Source organism: Salmo trutta, chromosome 1, assembly GCF_901001165.1.
Source record: "Salmo trutta chromosome 1, fSalTru1.1, whole genome shotgun sequence".
In the NCBI taxonomy this organism is placed as follows: Eukaryota; Metazoa; Chordata; class Actinopteri; order Salmoniformes; family Salmonidae; genus Salmo; species Salmo trutta.
The window spans coordinates 45,070,537-45,090,284 of NC_042957.1; the positions used below are offsets into that span (position 1 = coordinate 45,070,537).

The 19,748-nt window shown below is 42.2% G+C and overlaps 2 protein-coding genes and 1 long non-coding RNA gene across 12 annotated transcripts in view; 1 reads left to right on the forward strand and 2 right to left on the reverse strand.

Annotated features, from left to right (window-relative positions):
- LOC115196969 (homeobox protein Hox-B2a) lies at positions 1-3,816 on the reverse strand. The gene is made up of 2 exons (XM_029758052.1): positions 2,212-3,816; positions 1-1,267 (listed from the first exon to the last, which is right to left on the reverse strand). Exons 1-2 carry the CDS (start codon positions 2,630-2,632, stop codon positions 543-545), a joined length of 1,146 nt encoding a protein of 381 aa, XP_029613912.1. The 5' UTR covers positions 2,633-3,816; the 3' UTR covers positions 1-542.
- Positions 3,321-14,692, forward strand: LOC115196995 (uncharacterized). Of its 4 annotated transcripts, XR_003878945.1 has the most exons (3): positions 13,055-13,165; positions 13,291-13,443; positions 13,600-14,692. It is a non-coding gene; the product is annotated as an uncharacterized LOC115196995 (long non-coding RNA). The 4 variants fall into 4 exon arrangements; XR_003878946.1 differs by lacking the exon at positions 13,055-13,165 and adding an exon at positions 3,321-3,384 and having other exon boundaries at positions 13,291-14,692; XR_003878943.1 differs by having other exon boundaries at positions 13,015-13,165; positions 13,291-14,692.
- Positions 5,486-19,748, reverse strand: part of LOC115196937 (homeobox protein Hox-B3a) — a 25,737-nt gene continuing 11,474 nt past the window's right edge. For 3 of the 7 annotated variants that reach the window (XM_029758006.1, XM_029757991.1, XM_029758014.1), the window contains exons 2-4: positions 14,852-14,918; positions 8,483-9,083; positions 5,486-7,758 (exon numbers count right to left, since the gene is read on the reverse strand). In XM_029758006.1, the coding sequence (XP_029613866.1) occupies positions 6,995-7,758; positions 8,483-8,975 (1,257 nt within the window). In that variant the 5' untranslated portion in view covers positions 8,976-9,083; positions 14,852-14,918 and the 3' untranslated portion in view covers positions 5,486-6,994. Of the gene's footprint in view, positions 7,759-8,482; positions 9,084-11,974; positions 12,077-14,851; positions 14,919-15,646; positions 15,668-16,040; positions 16,153-16,911; positions 17,303-19,748 lie in introns of those variants that run through there. The other 4 variants (XM_029757999.1, XM_029758022.1, XM_029758031.1 and 1 more) reach the window with 4 other exon arrangements.

Below are 19,748 nucleotides of genomic sequence, written 5' to 3' on the forward strand. Positions count from 1 at the left end.
CACATTATAAAAGTTTGTTTTTATTTCAACTAGGAAAATAATGTACAATAAATAATTTGAAATTTACTATTAAAGAATCTCAATAAATAAACTAGTTCTAAAACTCATCAACGGGATCAACGCCCATCTCGAAAGAATTTCTAAAAGCAGTTCAACTATCCTTTAGGCCTATATATCTGATAGGCCTACATTTCCTGAGAATTAAGCGATTGAGCTGCACTGAACAGTTTTGAAACATTAAGGAGACAGTATAGTATTTTACTGTAACTGCCAATTAATACTGTCAGAAAACAAGAAGGCAATAAATACCTGAAATTTGAACAAGGGGAAATCCGTATGTGATTTCGATGGAGTAAACCAAAATTATAATGCCAGGAAAGGACATAATCGCTCCTTTGCTATCTCAGGTTCTATGTTATCTTCAAAATGAACCCAGGAATCTTTTTCATAAATGTTTCAGGAATGTTGCCGAGAAGCATTCATACCATTGTAATACGGTGGGGCATTCTCCTTAATTCGATTGTTCTGTATTGTTGTTGTTGTTAGAACTGTAAATGTTGTAAATCTATTGTACAAAGTGTGTTTGTAAATAAGTCAAAGTCCGCCTCGGAGAAATCTACCGGGCTGTTCAGCGAGCTCTGCAAGCTGGGCGATAAAGCGTCAGAAATCTGGAGGCAGGAATCAGCAGAAAAGAAATTCAAATCGGGCAGGGAGGAGGCGTCCTGCTGCTCTGAAAACGAATGATCCGGGCCAGATGCGCCACCGTCGCCCATTGTTGCGGGGTTATCTGCAGTGGGCGTTGGGAACCGGGTCGACCGCACAGTTGTGTCAGAGACTGATGTGGGCTCCTGGCAGCTCAGCTGGTCCTCCTCAGGCGTGGGCTGGTTATTGTCACTGCTGTTCGTGTAGGAGGCTGCCGAGTTACACGTCTCCCCCTCAGACGCAGCCGAGCCCGAGGCTTCCAGTGGCTGGCTCGAGTAAGGCGAGGAAGCATCGGCACCTTCCAGGGGCTCGAACCCGCCGGGGTCGTCCTCTTGGCCTTCCCTGTGGTGTGTCGTTTGCCGCTTGTGCTTCATCCTCCGGTTCTGGAACCACACTTTGACCTGTCTCTCGGTTAGATCCAGAAGGGCAGCTATTTCCACCCGCCGTGGCCGACAGAGATATTTGTTGAAGTGGAACTCCTTCTCCAGCTCCAGTAGCTGCGTGTTGGTGTAGGCAGTCCTCAGCCTCCGGGATCCGCTACCGCTGTCCAGTCCACCCTGCGCCTCTGCAAAAGCCCAGACATAGAACATAAATAAGTCCAAAATAGCAAGCTAATAGGGTTGAGTCTAGACATTTGACACGCAGCTACTGAAAACCATAAAAATGAACGAGGCGTATCAAAATCTCAATAGGCCTACCCCACGTGCATTATTTTCAAATGACTGCAGTGCTTCTCTGATGTCAGTGTATGAGGTTTGCAGAGAACACGCGTTTTTCCTCTAAACCCCATATTTTGTTTTGTCCCATTGCCTCCACATTATATACTGACATCCAACATGGCTACCCCAAACCTCGAGACATGGTTATGAATATATATCATTAAGACAGCACTGACACTGACTGCGATTAAATCGTTATTCCAGGACAAGATTTGCAATCTGTATCTTGAGAAAGGCAACTTTATCAGCAAGAATACACACACACACACATCCGCATTATGCATATAATATCTGGCTGGGCTGCTGACACATACAGGCATTACAAAGACTTTGCAATATAGCTAACATATAGTCGATTATGTGTAGGCTATATCAATGTTTATATGCCTGACATCAAATCACGCAATGCAAGAAATGGATATGTTACAGTGAAATACAATCGAAAATTGTGTAATAGATTAGTAACAATAAGGATTATGACGGGAAATAGCTCATTCAAAGCAACACTGCAGCATAATGCAGGTCTCTGTGACTCCTCCATACACACGACACAGACCAGAAGGGCACTCATATTTCAGAAATAAATGCATGTTTCTTGTCCTTTTATTAACATCAACATGAGACAAATGCCCTGCAACAACGATTGAGAAAGATTAGGCTTCCATATCTGTTTCTATGAGGTGCAGTATAGACCAACATGCAATGGAACCATGCAAATAAAGAAAATGGAAAAGAAAAGAAACGACAGAAAAAAAAATGAATAGCCTTGTCTTTTACATCATGTACCGACCTGTCGGTGATTCAAGTCCTGCAGTGGCGTACCCGGAGGATGCCGGAGAGGGAGAAGAGGAGGCTACCGTGGCATTCCCAGATTTGGGTCCCTTTTTCGAAGATTTCTTCTCTTTCATCCAGGGGAACTCGTGTGCCAGCGGGCCAGCCGTACTCGCCGGCGGGGCTGGGCCCTGTTGCGGCTGTGGCGTCCGAAGCTGGAGGCCATTGGAGGTTCGCTTTTGGCTCCTCGGTCGCGCCTGGCTGCTTGTGCAGGGACTCAGGCTGGGGATGGTGTGCTCGAAAGGAGGAGGAATTACTGTCGAGTCCTTGATTGATGAAGTTTGAAATGACTCCAGGACAGCGGGAAAAGACGTCAGGCACTCTGCAAGGGAAGGCTGGCTGTTTATGAACCCAATCTCCCTCTCAAATTCAAAATTCATAGCTTATCCTAGTCCACAGGCGGACGGCGAGATCAAAACGAGCAAAATAAAAACAAAAACGCGTGATTATTAGCTCCCCGCTGTCCCGTATTTGCGGGCTTTAATAATTGTGTATATTGGTGATATTACTAGCGTATGGGGACCTTGGTCTACTAAACTGAAGACTATGGGCGAAATTGCAGCCAATTCCTGGTCACATGACCAGATTCAACCAATGGAAAGCCGGGGCCTGGTGGCTAAAGAAAGCATTATTTTCAGCAAATGCTCAAAAATACCATAAGATATTGGTTTGTGTTAGCAGGGGGTATTATATTCGAAATCAAAAAAAGTGTTCGGTTGCCAACTGTCTCACCTCGCTGTTTCGAGTGGGAGGTTATGTGAGTCCCTTCATGTCAAACAATGGAGATTTGCATGCAGATATTCTGCCTGGACCCTGGTGATGTAATCCAGTAAAACGTGGTTATTGTTAAGAGCACATTTACAATATGGCAAACGGGGTGTTTATACAAAAGAAGGCCATTAATCTTAAAAGTTTGACAGGAGGAGCAGACTTAAGGTAAAAAAATATCTCCACCCAACCTAGATGGGAGATGTCTCAACAGGAGGCTGAGATTCGCTTGGCAAAATACTGAAGAACGGTTTCCTAGAGCCTAGCATAGTGCAGGTTAGCAGCCTGCATGGTGTAATGGTAGACTTCTATATTTTTGTTTTCATAAAGGGAAGCTACAGAGTGAAGAGAGAGGTCGGTGTGTGTAAGTGTATAATTATATTATGTTATCTCTCTATAACTGCTAGCCTAGCTCTTTACCACCTTGCGGAGAGATATGCTACTAAATTATATATTGTGCGTGTGTGTGTGTGTGTGTGTGTGTGTGAAATGGTCCTAAAAATATGCAGCCCAGAAAGGCCTTCCACTGACTGCTAGCTAGGAGTTTTCTCTCACAGTGTAAAAAATGGACGGCTTGTTTACTGAGCCGACAGACTAAAGTTCACAGCGAGGTCGTGTGTACAACTGCGAATCCTAGCTTCTTAAAAACTAAAAACTTAGGCTGCGTTAACAATAATGCCTCTATACGAATTTGTGTTTATTGATAAGCAATAACATAGTATATTGCGTATAGGCCTCGGTTACATGTATTGATTTTGAAGGATTTTGTAGCAGTTTAAAACGGATAGTAAATAGCCTCGCTGCTAGGATATTTTTGGAAACGTAGAATTAGTGAAAAAAAACAACTGCGGTGATCAATCTTTTCCCAGGCAAAGCGCTTGACAGCAACCAGCCTCAAGAATGATTCTCTTTCCTTCAAGATCGCAACAAAGAAACGCTCTCTCTATCCCCCAGAATCTAGGCCTACTGATTTTTACGAAAAAGCCAGTAGTCTAACAACCCAAACGCAGGCCTTAGAATTGTTTTCCATTGCGCATAAAACCCTGGTGCTGAAATAGGCATCAGCATTATCTCAAAATAAAAGAAAAGGACCAAGATTGCAGTGCACTATTCGACTCCCATTTGACTTGACTCTAGGTTTTAAAAACAAAGACGGGAGAAATGTGCGTGGGTGTTTGGCCCATTTAAAGCTAAATGCAAAGCAGTGAGTAGGCCGCGTTTCACCCATACATGCAGGCTGTAGAATATGGAAAGGAGGTCAGAAACACGGGCTCTCTTTGCTTATATTGGAGCTGACTGTGCAAAAACTGGGACACTTTAGGAGTATTTCTCACCGTCAGGAATTTAATTTCAATTTTTTTATGACTATTTGTTTAGAATTTTGAATGTGGTTTGTTTGTGCCAGAAAAATCTTTACGCTTGCCAGAACATGGACTTGCAACGTTATCTGTTTATTTATATATTTATTGTTGGGGAATGTGCTCTTTCATATTTGGAGTGTGGTGGGAGTGTGCTCTTTTTACTGCCTTTTTACAGCTAACAAACGATTAAGAGACTTAACTACTGTTTAACAGACTATTAGCTAGGCTATATGCTGACTTTTTATTATTAATGGTGGGTGATTAGTGTTTTCACACATTTACAATTAGGTGTAAGTTGATTTTATCGTTTTATGACAAGCCAAATGTGTTTTGAAGCATAGAATAAACAGTGTATTTTATTACTACTATTATTATTATTACTATTCTGTTGTTAGTGCTACTTGTGTTATTTGTGTTAGTACTGCTATATTAATCAACTTCCTCAGTTGCAGTTAGTTTTAGCAAGAGTATTAGTCTTGATGGTTGCCTTTCAATATTTAACAGCATCTGAAAGGGAACTTCATTGCACGGAAATGTCAATGATAATGAGTATTTTCGGTAGCAATCCAAACTATTAAACTATATGTTCTTGCATTTAGGTATTGGCATATTCCAGCATCTGTGATCTGCTCCATTGCTTATTTGCCAATAAATTAGATTTCTATGAAAATAAATGTTATTTTCTATACGTTGATTGTCTTCATACAGTAGGCCTACTCTCGTTAAAATATGACTCAGTATATGAGGCGATCTATGTGTAAATTATGTACAAAACTATTTTTGCTTTTTAGCAAAGATTGTGTTGCCTTGGACCACGTGACCAACCCAAGCGCATACCCGAGGGCTCTTTCAGTAGTCTGGCACTAGCACGAGGAAAGATGCTCCCAAGAAGCTGTGTGTGCGTGTGTGTGTGTGTGCGTGTGTGTGCGTGTGTGTGTGTGTGTGTGTGACTGAAAGAGAGAGAGGGGAATAGAGCCAGCGAGGGAGCAATAGAGTTTGTGCACGTGTCTACTATACTAATGAATACCTCTGCGTTTTTTAACAACTTTAGAAGTATGGCCCTCGTTTTGTCTCAGGTGAAAACTTGAAATGACCACATAGAACTGAATAACATAACATTTTATTAAAGAATTGTTCAACAGACAACTCTTAACAATGAAATAAAAGGAGCTACAAAGGACAAAGGAAGTTCTCCAAAAGTGTTTCGCTATATTTCGTCTAATTCTCGACTATGCAGGAACGGTCTGATTCCGTCCTCGCTGACCCCTGTACAAGTCAAGACATTATTTACGTACAAGGGTAACATAAAACTATTTATTTCTAAAATACAATAACTAAAATGTATTCGTTACAATGACAAGAACACAACGTCTTTATAACAGGTAAATACTAAAAAATTACATTTTTTCTTGATATAAATACATGGGGGATAAATAATACAAAAAGAAAGTATTTAAACTGGCTATAACAAATAAATATATATTTATGAATGTTCACTTGAACATACATTGAGAAAGACGCTGATTGGACGTCTTCCGTTTCCAAAATAAGATGTATTTTTTTCCCTTAACCATCAAAATGTAAACTCTAAGTGCAACAATGATGCCCAGACGAGAAAGCATTAGTGTAAACCTACACTTCAGCTTGGTTCCCGGACATGCATTTTGTTCAAATATACCCTGTTTCCACGTTAAGTCAAGACATGAGAAATTGTGAGCCTTTCGCATTAGTCTTGGCTAATGTAAGTGAACCCTATAGATTGAACGAGAGAGAGTGATAGAGAGTTGGGAGAGCGAGAGTAGGGAGTGATAGAGAAAAGGTAGCGAGAGAGGTGAGGGGGGAGAGAGGGGAGGAGGGGGCAATGAGCCTATCATAGTTGTCAAAAGAGTTCTCAACTCCTTTTTACCCTGTGATGATGATATAACAACATAACAAATATCAATTCGATGTCCTCGCGTGTGTGTTTGTGATTGTTTATGGATGTTAGCTAGCATAGCATAGCAATGTGAACCCAAACACCATAAACCCAGTGGGGGGTGTACGCCTACGATGCATCTGCGTGATGCTGAAAGAGCTCTTCCCTTGAAGCCACAATGTTTGGCGAGGACATGTTAAAAAAAATGTCACTGCACAGTGGGTTAGTGAGACATTTCCAAAGAGAGGTAATATGAATAAGGGAAGTAATCGAAAACAATCCAGTGGTTTGCTTGCACCAATTGAAAAATGCATATTGACGTCAGTCAAGCTTAGCCATTTGTGCTGACTGCAAGGACGCAGGCTAAACATAAATCCACGTTGACATAACATGTGTTCCACCGAGTCAAAAAGGTCTGACCGTAATAAACCCCGCACCTTGTTAACTGTCCATTAAGCCCAACTATTACTATTTAATTACTTGTTTTCGAGGGAGAGCTCCATATTCAAGGAAATGTAACGTTAACCAAAACGCAATTCAAGTGACTGTTACTAATACGCACAATGATAAAGACAACAGACAATACTTTTTTGGCCATGGCAAGAAACCACTGGATCATATTTTTTTTCAACCCCATTGCAGCGTCCCATGGGTTAGTTATTTGTAGTTGTAATTTAGTTTTTTCCCCAAACCTGCTACTACAGATGAGTTAACTTGGGAGCTTCCTGGATTCTACCCTGAGAAGGATGGTGGGCTGCCAGCTCTGTGTATGTCGGGTGGGGGTCGCACGGTCCGTGGTGTTGGCTAGCTGACATCTGCGTGGCACCGTTGTAGTCCATGTTCCCAGCCTGGTGGTGTGGTAGGTGATTGAGGCCGTACATGGACGGCCCAGAGGTGGGCATCGACTCCACGTAGTTTCCTCCCACATACACGGGGCTGCCCTGCATGTTGGGAGTTCCATAGTTGCCACTGTTACCCTGTAGCCCGTGCGGGTCGTATTCTGGTGCTGTGTTGGCATACTTCTGTTGGGAGGGGCAGCTTTTCATGGGGTTTTGGTAGGCTGAAGACATGGCATAGGCGTTTTGATGGGACTTGTTAAAAGATGGCGGGGAGGGGGCGTCGTAGTTGCCTGCCATGGAATGCATGGAGTTCATGAAGCCAGCTGAGGACTGCATGGGTAGGGGTGGGCTTCCGGTTGGAGAGGGGCCCCCTGATGACGAGCCCAGCCCTTTACATTTCTGATCCTTTTTGTACTTCATACGCCGGTTCTGGAACCAAATCTTGATCTGGCGCTCGCTGAGGTTGAGCAAGTTGGCCATTTCCACGCGGCGAGGCCTACACAGGTAACGGTTGAAATGGAACTCCTTTTCTAGCTCCACCAGCTGCGCGCTCGTGTACGCGGTGCGCGCTCTCTTTGAGGCTGCGGAACCCGGGGGGCTTTTTTCACCTCCGCTGCTCTCCGCTGGGGTGGGAATGAAATAAAACATAATTACTACATGCGGAAATTGAATGCATCATTTCCTAATAAAGCAGAGGCCAGGAAACGAAACTTATCCCCTTGATATTAGTTGTCAACACTTCATAACTTTGGCATTTATTAAGAGATTCGAGACCCTACATTGACCGTGTACGTAAATTGCATCATAGACAAAGCCCACAGCCAGAACTGTAGCCTTCTATAGTTGAAGGAGCTGGACATGAACTGTTTTCACTTCAATAGTGTCACACATACCTGATGTTCAATTCATGTTCATACATTGGTATGTTTGTCTGTTACTATCTTCATATCAATCATCTTTGACAACCTACAGTTTAGATTAAGCATTGCTCTTAGCTGCAAATAAACAAGCACATTCGGATTCCAGTCTGATGAAAAGATACACAGTATAGGCCAAACACTGCCATGTTTTAATGTAATTGTTTCAAATGCTCATCAATAAAAGGGAATGACTGCTTTAATAGAGGTCTCAGTTTCCAAGTTAATATGGTTATGACTAGAGGGCTTTTCCTAATAACCTAACTAGGAAAAAAACACAGGCTTTAAATATAGAAATAATAACTTAGCTCATTAGATACAAATCCATGATTATGTATTGTAACTGTGTTGTAGTTAAGCTATCCAGCTTTGAATGTGTATATTCGGGGCATGAACAAGGTAACGGGCATTGGGGAGGGGGGGCACACACCGTTAGCTGAACTTGCACTTGGCGAGCTGTTTTTTTGCTTAGTATTCTGCCTCGACTCTTTCATCCAGGGGAAGATCTGCTTGTTGAGGGTTGGGTTGGTGGACAGAGTGTACGTCTTGGGCGCTGATTTGGCGGCCCCACCGCTGCCTCCCGGCTGCTGCGCGGTGGCACTGCTGCTGGTGGCGGTGGCACTGCTGCTGGTGGCGTTGGCGGGGATGACGGGAGGGGACACCTGGGGGGGTGGTTGGTGTTCAGGTGGCAGGCTGGGCCGCATGCAGCTGCCATTCAGCTCTTTCGTCTTGGCATGCTGCTGAGGAGGAGCGCTGTTGCCACCGAGGGACTGCAGCGAGCAGGCGGACCTCTGGTAGTCGCCTTCGAGGTGAGCCGCAGACTGGAAGGCCGGTTGAGGAGCATCATAGCCGAAGCCGTTGGCCCCTTGGTACGAGTAACCTCCGAAAAGCGTCGAGTTGTCGTAGTAGGTCGTTTTCTGCATTTCCAAAAGTGGAGTTACCGGCTACCAGGGTCCTGACGACCTTCTGGAAGAACATTGGCACCAGATGTCACGTGACGGTCTCTTTCCAAAGGCCTCTTGGAAGCTGACCTGAAAGGTTATAAGAATCACATAATAAGAAAGGCGCAAAATAAATCCATCTTCTACCGCTGAAAGGCGCCATGACATGAATAGCGCTTTCCCACAGCACTGCTTGCAGATGCCATGTCAGGCCACGGTGCACTGGGCCTACTCTATCTCACTATGAGCAGCACTCCCCCTCTCCTAACTCTCTCTCTCTCTGTCTCTTTCTCCCTCTCTCTCACACACATACACACAACTGCACACGAACACAAACAACATCCAGCCAGTCACTCTGCACTCGCACCTGGGAGCAAGGACACGATTGTCTTCAAGATGTTGCCCTTGAATAAATAACGAATATAACCTCACAAATATGTGGTGATTGCATTGTTTGGGTAGGTATAACCCATTATTTGTGCATATTGTCCGGATTTTCACATTATAACATTTTTAATAATGTTTCCAGCGTTGGACTTTGTTATTTCTACGATAATAAAACGTGTTTTCGTTATAATTCTTTTTTCATGCATTCATGCACAGGTTGTTTGTATTAAAATACTATCCTAACATGACTTGTGTTATGGTTGTAAAAGAAAAATCATATTTATTTTCACAATTGAAAGATAAAGACAGAAACCTTCTGCGTAAAGAAGGTGCATTTCGGTGTTAAAACCAAACTAGGCTATATAATGGCTTTTATTCCTGTTTGCCTTTATTATGAATGAAAACGAGCAATATACAATTAGTGATGTTTTTTTGAAAGAATTGTCTTAAAATGCTGTCTGTAAAATGCTGTCTAGCCTGTGTAGAAAGCTATGAATGGGCCTTTGCCATGTCGTTGTAGGGAAATCAGTGCATATGTCGCTCTTAGTTCAATTTCCTGTCAGGCTTTCTCAGGTTACACAATATTGTATTTGGGCAACCATTAAAACCCAGAAAAACCGGCACTTGAGACTCTGTTGTGAGCGTTGCTGCACGTCCCAATAGAAGAAGAATGAGATAGGGTCCCCGGAAGCTTCAGGCGAGTTTGATTCATAACCGTAGCTCGGCCAAAGAGGACTATAGCCCCTAAAAAAAGCTCGAGACCGTATATGTGCTCGAGCTGGGGTGGCCAAAAGGGCAGTGTGCGTGGCCCCTGCCAAGCACCATAACGCACCTGGGATTAATTTCGTTTGGACCCTTGAAGACCGAGATAAAACGTTGGAAAATAGGTTTGAAATGACCGTGGAAGCTTTGAGGAATTGTATTTTTTTTTTGTTTTTTTTGTAGCAGGCAGCTTTCAGATAGAAAGCCAACTAGCAGGTTCACTTACATATAAGTCAAAACAAAAACACATGCTTTGTGTTTGTGGTTACACTTGGTATTATGATGGCAAATTCCCCCAAATAAACACAGTCAAAAAGTGAATGCAGTTGTATCAATGAAATTGTTCTACTATTAGGATTTTTGCATAATAATATGGACATATTTTATGTTATTACCTATTAATATCTGTTATAAGTTACCCAATAGCCTACAATTACAAAAATGGTAAACTGATGACGAAAATTGAAATTATGTAATCACTAGAAAATCCCTGGACAACAATAAAACAATACTATTGCCTAAAAATTAAAAAGACAATCTGAATAATCCACATAATAACCATTATACACATTTTTAAGGCTAAAATCAATTACCCATAAAACAAGATAATGCTTACATGCTATTCCAAGAAAATACAACGCTTGTGTTCATAAAGAAATAATGAATCTTATTGTATGTATATCCTTTGTGAGACGTATAGCTCATCCTAATTACATAGGCCTACCCACTAAAACGACAAAAAAATGGAATAGGGAGACATTCTCCCATTTGAATAAAAAGATTTGTAAGAGGTAAGGAATAGGCTAAATGAGCTGAGAGCAGTGCTATGTCTGAGAGAAGGAAGGGGATCCTGGGCTACAGCTTTAGGACCCCAACTCTCACCACGTCACAAATGTCGCTCATTTATCTTTCCAGTAGACGGCTGGAATCCTAATTATTTTCTCTAAGGAATTGTTCGAGGGAGAGACAGAGAGAAAGAAGGGGGAAAAATGGTTACAGGAATAATAGATATTAAATCATATCGCAATGCCATTAAATGGAACACGTAATGTCCTGGCCTGCTTGTATCACTAACACAATAACGAACTTTCCTATAGATTCGCTCTAATACAATTATGAGGTCCAGAGCGAATGGGGGGGGGGGGTGGATAAAAAGCGATCCCATATAAGGACGTCAACAACAACAACATGGAGACGAGCAAGACATCAGTTTGGGTGTCCAATTTGTATTTTAGCATGGATAAAATTACAAATGGCGCCTGTAATACACACACATAAAGACATTATGTATCGAGACATGTGTTAGCCCATTTACAGATTGAAAAATGGCAATTATTGCATCAAAACAACACATGAGTAGTGCAATGGTCTCTCGTGTAGAGCCGTCGTCATTCGCCCATTGCCTTCCTTCAATTAAAAACAATAGGCCTTATACGTCTGAATGGCATGTCATACGAAAAACACTTTATCAAAACATTTAGAAATATGACCAGATAGAATACAATCTGAGATTAGTTTAGCGCGGCAGTCCAATAACATGGGGATCCATGCCTCAGTACGAGCTGAAAATAAACGCGTACCCATGTATGAACATCAAAGCCCACGAAAACAGATAGCCCAAAAATGATTTCCCCGTTGCTTTGTAAATAAATGTACGAGAGGAAAATGAATCCGTTGGAGAGAGATTCTAAAGTAAAAAGGGGGGCGTCGTGGAAGGAAGCTTAAAGCATTGTGAACTCTTCTTGAACCGCGATTGGAGTCATATGGTCATAAATCACCGGGACACACTCTCCGCCATTCACAACCTGATAGCCTATTTCAGACCAGCTTACCTTAGCCTCTGACGAAGGAAGCACGGGCAGGCATCATATATTTTTCACATTCGGCCTCGATGTAATCAATAAAACGGGAGCTCTCCCCTTCCCTTCAAAAACTCGCAGCGAATGTAAATCCACCGGTATCTCGAGGACTGCTGCCCGGAGCCTGAGTCCGGGCGCTCCTGCACGGATCCCCTCGGCTTGGGAAGGGGGGAGACGGTCTGGCATGAAAGATCTGAGGAATGCTAGAGGGGCTGCGAGTGGACAGGCAGCAAGCGCCTGGCTGCCCTGTCGACTGGTACGCCCTGCTCGCTGATAACAATGGCCTCAGATTTCCCTTTCTCTCACAGCGCAAACCTTAACATCATAATCCGAGCAGAGCCGCGGCTCGCCGCGAAATTTCCTCCATTGCATTTCCCCCAATGCGTGTGTTTCTCTCGGTGGTTATTCTCGCTCTTCGTAGCTCTTTCGGTGGGTTATTGTATTATCAACACAAGGCCCTTGTGCAGCTATTTGTATATTGCGGGGTTGACTTGGAGCACCAGTCGCGGCTGTTAATCCCCATCAAGCAGCATCACCAGTGAAAAATTATGCTAATTGCAGACGTGCTGGACAGGACAGGGGCCTACAAGCGGAGAGACAGCGCCAGTACTTTTTGATTCACGTGTTTTCCTGGTTAGGTGTCAAGCCATGGTAATATTGTTAAGTATATGAGAGGAGCCTCTGTTTTTTACTCCGCTATATTAAATGACCAGGAAGTGGGTTTCCACAGCCGGCTCTCGCTTGGCTTGCGGCAGAAACCGAATTCTGCCTGTATTGTTAATGTTTCAACACATCTCTCCCAACACACCCAACTAGTGTAATAACTAATGCGAAAAATGGAGGCTGGTGGGGAGGCTCAGGGAACAGACAACAGGCGCACTTAGAAAACGAGGGAAGGGTGTAAAAACAAATCAGTAAAAGGGGAAAAAGAAGAGAAATCTGTGATATTTAACAGCTTGGACGAGCCGGTGCTACACCAACTTCTTAGAAAAACTTCGATAGCGAGTCCATGTTAAAAATAGAAGAAAGGGCTTCCTGTGTTTTTACTGTAGGCTATGTAGGACTTTAACACCCAACGGGAAGAGAAACGTAAATCAGCAAGAAGGGAAAACTGAGAAGGAAACGAGGAGAGATCAACATGGAAATGAAAACACGAAGCCGAAGGTGTTTTACAGGTTTTTATATTCTCTCTTCACCACCTCTCACCATCTCTCTCCCCCCCTCCCTCTTTCTCTCACTCTCTCAATTTTTCACTATCTTCTCTCTCTCTCTCTATTTTTATTATTCAGGACACTACCCCCTTCGTTTATGGCTACGTAAGATTTATGACTTCTACCACACAGGACTAGCTGTAAACAGCTACTTTAAAAAGATGCATTTCGTGTGGGAACTTGAATAGAGAGGATCACCAACGGTGTAGGAAGAAGGTAGGAGACAAAAATGTAGGTGTCTGCAACTTTTATCTGCCTGACATTGTTCTGGATTTGCAACTACTGCTAAATGGACTAATGCAACCCACGTAAAAGATTACTAATGAACTAAAAACCCAAATGCTCCAGTATTTTGTATTAACAACTGGTTTTCTTTCCATGACTAAGCACATACCGGGGGAAGACAAGTTACTATTTCTGAGTTATGGCAAGAGAAGAGTCTATACGAACATGATTTTTGGGATTACAACATGCCGATGCTTGTTAGAAGATTGAGGAAGAGTATTTCCGTTATTTCCATAGGATGACTTAGATGCGTCGTCTTCCTGATACATTGGAGTTGACTGAGTCACGGATATACTATTTCAACGTTGGAATATATGGACAGATTTTGGGATGCAAGGTTTTCCTTTTTCCTGCAGTGAACATTGCAACCAACATATTACATAAAGAGACTACAAACTCAATGAGACTTTTCGTTGGGATTTCCTATTTTGTTCACGAGAAGGATAGCTTTTTAGGTGGAAAGTGTTTTGAATCTGGTGTATTGTTTTTTTTCAAGGGTAAATGCTTGTGATTGTGTGGTGAAAATGCCATCGAGTGTGAATGTATGTCATTTAAAATGTATTGAGCGTTGTCTACTGTATTCATATGACAGACCCTTTACACGGAAAGACATAGCCTATCTACGTATATATATAGAACGTGTTCGTTTTCCATTTGGACAATAGGACATTGCCACCTCTTTGCTTATTTGAGTTATCCTATGATTCTTCTGTCACACATGCTGTAAAGAAGAATGCTGTTGCATGGCTAATCTACATAATGCTACACACCCATAGTTTCATCATTCATAATGTCCCCCCCCCCAACAAGATATTACACGATAGCATTCATTGCATCATCGAAAGAAGAGAGCACAAGCACACACAAGGACACACACACACAGGCACCACCATTTTGACAATGATTTTGATTTATCTGTGGTGCTTTATGCATATAGGCTAAGAGATGTTTATTTGTTTAAAAAAAAAAACTCAATTGAAAAGCTCATACTTATATTCCAATGCCTCAGAAATATATCACAGGCCATTCTCAACAGGCTACGTGTATGCCATATTAGAGAACATTATGATACACCCTCTTGGCCTAGGAAACGTTTACCGATTATGTGAATGTCATATGCAGACTAAATCATCACTGTTGAATGTATGCAATGTATGCATACTCCATTCCAATAAAACATATTCACTTTCAAATATTTCAAAGTACGTTTTCTTATGTTAAAAAAATAAATATATTATTTCAAATATTAATCGAATAGATTACATTCAGCAGCACATCCGTTTTTCATTCACATTCATAATACCGAACAAATAATCATTTGCAATGCTTATATACTTGTAATAGGGTGACTTACCGGGATTATGTTGTTTCTTATCACTGGATTTTATGCAAGAATATAGCTTCCTGAAGGCTTGAGGGAACTGCAGTGGGGGGAAAGAGAAAGATGCAATCAAAGGAGGTCGTAAAAAATCCAATACAGTGCATATGACCTCTTGTCTACAAATCGAACACACAGGCAACCTGAGAGTTTACCACAGGTGACAGATATCGTTAACCTTAAATTATTCTCGTGGAACCGCGGAATAAATGCAAAACCAAAGGATATTATCCAGAGTGTTCCCATTGTATTGATTTCAATGATCTATCAGATTACATACCATATTTCCCATTATTTATTTTGGAGATTCTGTAATCTCGCGCAGTAGGCTTACATATGGAGCAAGTCAATCAATCCACACACAGTGAGGTTCATGTTGAATAAATAAACTAAAATGTTCCCGCAATGTTAATAAATGGAAAAGCAATTGTGTGGATATTGATGTTATGTTATTTTCCTTCAAGGTTGCTCGTGTAGCAAGCATGAATGAAGAATACATAAAAAATCATCCATAATAGTAGGCTAGTTGATGCTATGTTGACAATGACTAATTAATTATAAATGTAGCAATTAAATAATAGCCTACCAATCAAGGCAATAGGGATCAAAGTATGTTCTAATGACAATCATATTCTAATAGCCTAATAACAACAACAACAACAATAATATCCATAGGCTAATAATAAGGAAAATAATGAACACAATAATAATAGGGGGAAAAAAATATCATTATTATAATAAAGATAGCTATAAAGGTGAGAAATAGCTTACAAAGTCCCAATAAACGAAACAGTTCAACGAATGAAATCGAAAATAAACGAAAGTGTAGCGCCCATTGAGAAACACCGTAAATAAAAGCCCCACCATTCTGGGAAAATAATCCCAAAGTCTAGGTAAATGTAGCACTATATCCAGTTCCAGAGTAAAAGTAGACAGAAAATGGCTTTATCCAGAGACAGGGCCGGAGGAGAAATTAAATCAAATGGCCATGATGGTCTGCATAGTAGCTCTTATTAAAAGTGGGATAAAAACGTTGGACGCTCTCGTTCGCCGGCTCCTGACAGCTACACCAAACACATAAATCAAAACGAGGATTCCCCGACCTCCCCGACTTTGCGGCCTATAGCGATATAAAGTTATTTATTGCATCCCCGCACTCACGCACAGCATTGGCTCGCTTCCATTCCCGTTGCCCCGGTTTTTACTCCACTGCTACCCTGGTAGTTTTGAAGATTTTCAGCACCGATAGCTCCCTCGACCCGGAGCCCTACTGGACTAACCTAAAGTTACCTACAAAGTGCAGGGTGCTACAGCCCCCGCAGCTAGCAACGCTGCACGCTCAGAACAAAGGGAGGAGGCAGCTACAAGCAGAAGAGCTGATGAGCCAATTTTTTTTGTGGAAAAAGGTTGAAAGAAACCACGGGGCGAGGAAATTCAGAAGAAATGACGACTAACCAAGCACTAATTCAACGAAAATCATCCAAAAAGCCTGGCATGTGCTAAGGGCTATCAGAATAACGGAGACAAACAACACAGGGATTTGGCTGGTTCGTTTCTGCACGGGTTGCAACAAAGGGCTCCTGCATAATTTATCAAAATGCATATTAAGTGGATGCACAGGCATTAGGGGAATGGGGAATGCTTGCCTACTTGGTCATTTTCTATCAAATCTACGCCAATGATCAAATCCCACACCCCTGTAGCTCCACACTAGAGCCCCAGTACACAAATAGTTTCTCTCCAACTTTATTATCAAGTATTTTTTTCTCCCACCCCCCTCTCTCCCCTCTCAACACTCCGTTAGCGGTCCTTTCACCAGCCTGCGTCTAGCCATGTTTCCCTCACACCCTCCGTGGCCATTCGTTTACCGAAAAACGGTTCTCCAACATCACTAATTCTACGTGCACCATGTTAATGAACACGAGCCGGGTGCAAAACACCCGAAATTAACAGGCATGCAGCGGGGCTATATCTCGATGTGACGGATTGGCGTTCGGTTTTCCAAGTGACCTTTGCGTTGAAGAGCAATAACTCACCAGATGAATGATCAATCAACGGAAGAAGTCTACTTTGTAGTCCTCTCTTAATGTATTATATTTATGTATTAATTCGGGCCTTGCTGTCCAAGGCTTTCAAAGAGGACGCATGGGCTTCTGGAAGTCAGCGAAACGCCGACATCCCATTTGTTGTGTAATTACCAGGCAGTTGTTAACAGCAGAGTTAGTGACTGGGCGAAAACACAGCCAGCAAGCAACAATAAGGTCCTTTCCGAATCCAAAATAATGCCCCGGTATCATGCGCTCACGTGATGCGCGTAGCTCAACATACTCTGGTTTTGATATAATTGTGGCTACTCTTCCCCCTTGTTTGATGCCTCCAAAACGACGGAGAAATATATTTTCCTTCACATTTTCCGGATTGGTTGCTTCTCTGACTTTTGCCCCATTTTGCAAGGCACCACCCACCCCCAAAATTACATTTTTCTTCCAATCTCTGGGAGGGTGTCGTTTTCATCGGGTCCATTCGCCGAATTCCGCCACCTTGAAATGCAATGAGGTCTAACGACTGGCTTCCCAAATGGCAAATGACAAATTGTTCTAAACGAAGAGAGACATGATAGATCTTATTTTCTCTCCCATTCTGCCGGATGACATGAGACTTTCAACACCATGGACTTAGTGAGAGAGACCGGTGGGGATGCGAGGCCTCTGCCTCCAATCTTTGGGTGATAAAGGGGGTTTCTGCACTGCTCACTGGGCGACTGGTGGAGCAAGGGGGCATGGTTTTACACCCACGCAGATAGCCCTCTACTAAAGATCTCCGGATTACAATTCAACTCCCATTTGAGACGCGGTGACCTGCGCGTTATGTCTGTATCCCGTGGAGCTAGTTGTGATTGCGCAAGAGAACCTACGCAAGTTCAGAAGTGGTGTGCCTGTGTTTGAATAATAAACATGGGCAAATATGTTTAGGCAAGGTTAGCTCGTTGTGCTTTTAGAGTGAATGTCATTAGGTTACGTTCTTATGGTGGTGTTATAGCTAAATTTACTAAGTGTTTATTTCATTTGTTTACCTCATTTGTTGAAGGTGCGAATGGAGAGAGAAAGGTGCCAATGGAGAGTGGATGCCTTGCTATGGCATCAGTGCCACTGACTTCTCTGCATATGAAGGACTTCAGCATATTGGCTTTTGGTTGCAGAACATAGAACGTCTTCATGTTCTAAATGCTCAACAAGGAATCCCTTCCATCAGCTAGTTTCATTGAGAGATCAGGGTTAATCTTTATGAGAGAAGGGCTCTAGGTGGTAATCTTTAACCGAGAATTCAAAGAGGACACTGACTTGGAGACGGCTGGGGTTGGGGGGCCTTATAGGTCACAGGACCCGTTCTGTTCCAGGGAACTAAAAAGTGTCAACCTCACCAATATGTGAGGATGGGGTGGTGTGACCAGGCTTTTAGTGAATGAATGGTTCGATTTAGTCCTGCAAGGTTTTACTGGAACCTGGACCTATTTTCAATATAAAAACGACTTAAATTGAACGTTTAGATTTTCATAGTACCTTTTTGACATTTAATATGCTTCAGAGATGATGCTAGGGATTGTTGTGTTGCAGAGTGATCCAAGGCGTCTTAAGCAGATGCCACTATAGCAAATAACTTGAAGAAAGGTCCTGTGGATGCTATCCCAAGCTGTCAGATATTATATACTGACAAACGGTAGTTTTACTTTCCCTTTTTCCATTGGAGCTTGCCTATATTGTCAGTGATGTATGATAAAATCAATGAAATCATGGCCGCTTAGACTTTTGTGGTTTCATTCAGTTTTCCATCCCATGACGCACAAACTGCCAGGTCAAGATATCCACCGAGCTATCCAACTAATGGTTGGTATGCAGTACAGCCTATAGACAAAGTGAGTCTATAGAAGTCAATGTGTTTTATAGAAGTACAGTGGGATTGTCAAAACATGGTCGTCATGTACTGAGATAACCAATGGACCAGGTTCAAATCAAAGTGTATTGGTCGCGTACACAGTTTAGCAGATGTTACAGCGGGTGCAGCGAAATGCGTATGTTATTAGCTCCCAACAATGCAGGAAAATGTCAAACAGGTACACAAATAATGAAATAAAATGTGTAAAAAAAAAACAGAAACAACAACAACACAGGTGTCCCACCTATGTGGGTGTCGATTGTTTGGTTTCCCTTTACGCGCAGCTACTTATTGTAGGTTAAAGAAGCTATAATTGGCATGCTGTTCGTGTAGCATCGTTGGTTCCTATATAGTTGCAAGTCCACGTGCCTTGTAGATGTCTTTCACTGACATCTTGCTCGTGTTTATCTCGAGGGTAGTCTAGATAATGCATGCATAGATAATGTGTTTACAATGTGTACTTGTAAAATGGCAGTTGCCGATAATCGGTTTGCAATGGTTTTACATTGTGCAAAGTTGACATTGCATGTAATAGTATTTTTAATTGACTGCATCTCTTGCTGTACAAAGTCCTCTAACACCATTTATTTTCATATTCTTGTAACATTAGCACATGTTGTTAGTGAGGTTGTGCGCCATATGCCTTTATCTATCTCAATATTTCACGGATGGGTAATTTAGAATAGAAACAATATGTTTCATCGACTCGAAGTATTTGGAGTTTGCAGATGTACAGACCGAGACGCATGGGAAGCAAAATGAGCAATTACGGTATAGGCTCACAGAGGGCCTCTAAATGCCTATCTTACTATTATCAGTGAGCTCTCGAGGTCCTCTTAAGTCAACACGTTCTATTTTACACGCCTAGAGGTTAGCAGTTGCAGTATGAAAAACAAGATCTTTCAATTGCCCATGAACCTCCAGGTCGTGTTCGAATTAA

Bases quoted from the DNA above. Each gene is read 5' to 3' on its own strand.
- LOC115196969 (XM_029758052.1), bottom strand. From the start codon at position 2,632: ATGAATTTTGAATTTGAGAGGGAGATTGGGTTCATAAACAGCCAGCCT. The intron at 1,268-2,211 runs GTCGGTACATGA...GGGCTTTTGCAG, and splicing joins AGGACTTGAATCACCGACAG to AGGCGCAGGGTGGACTGGAC.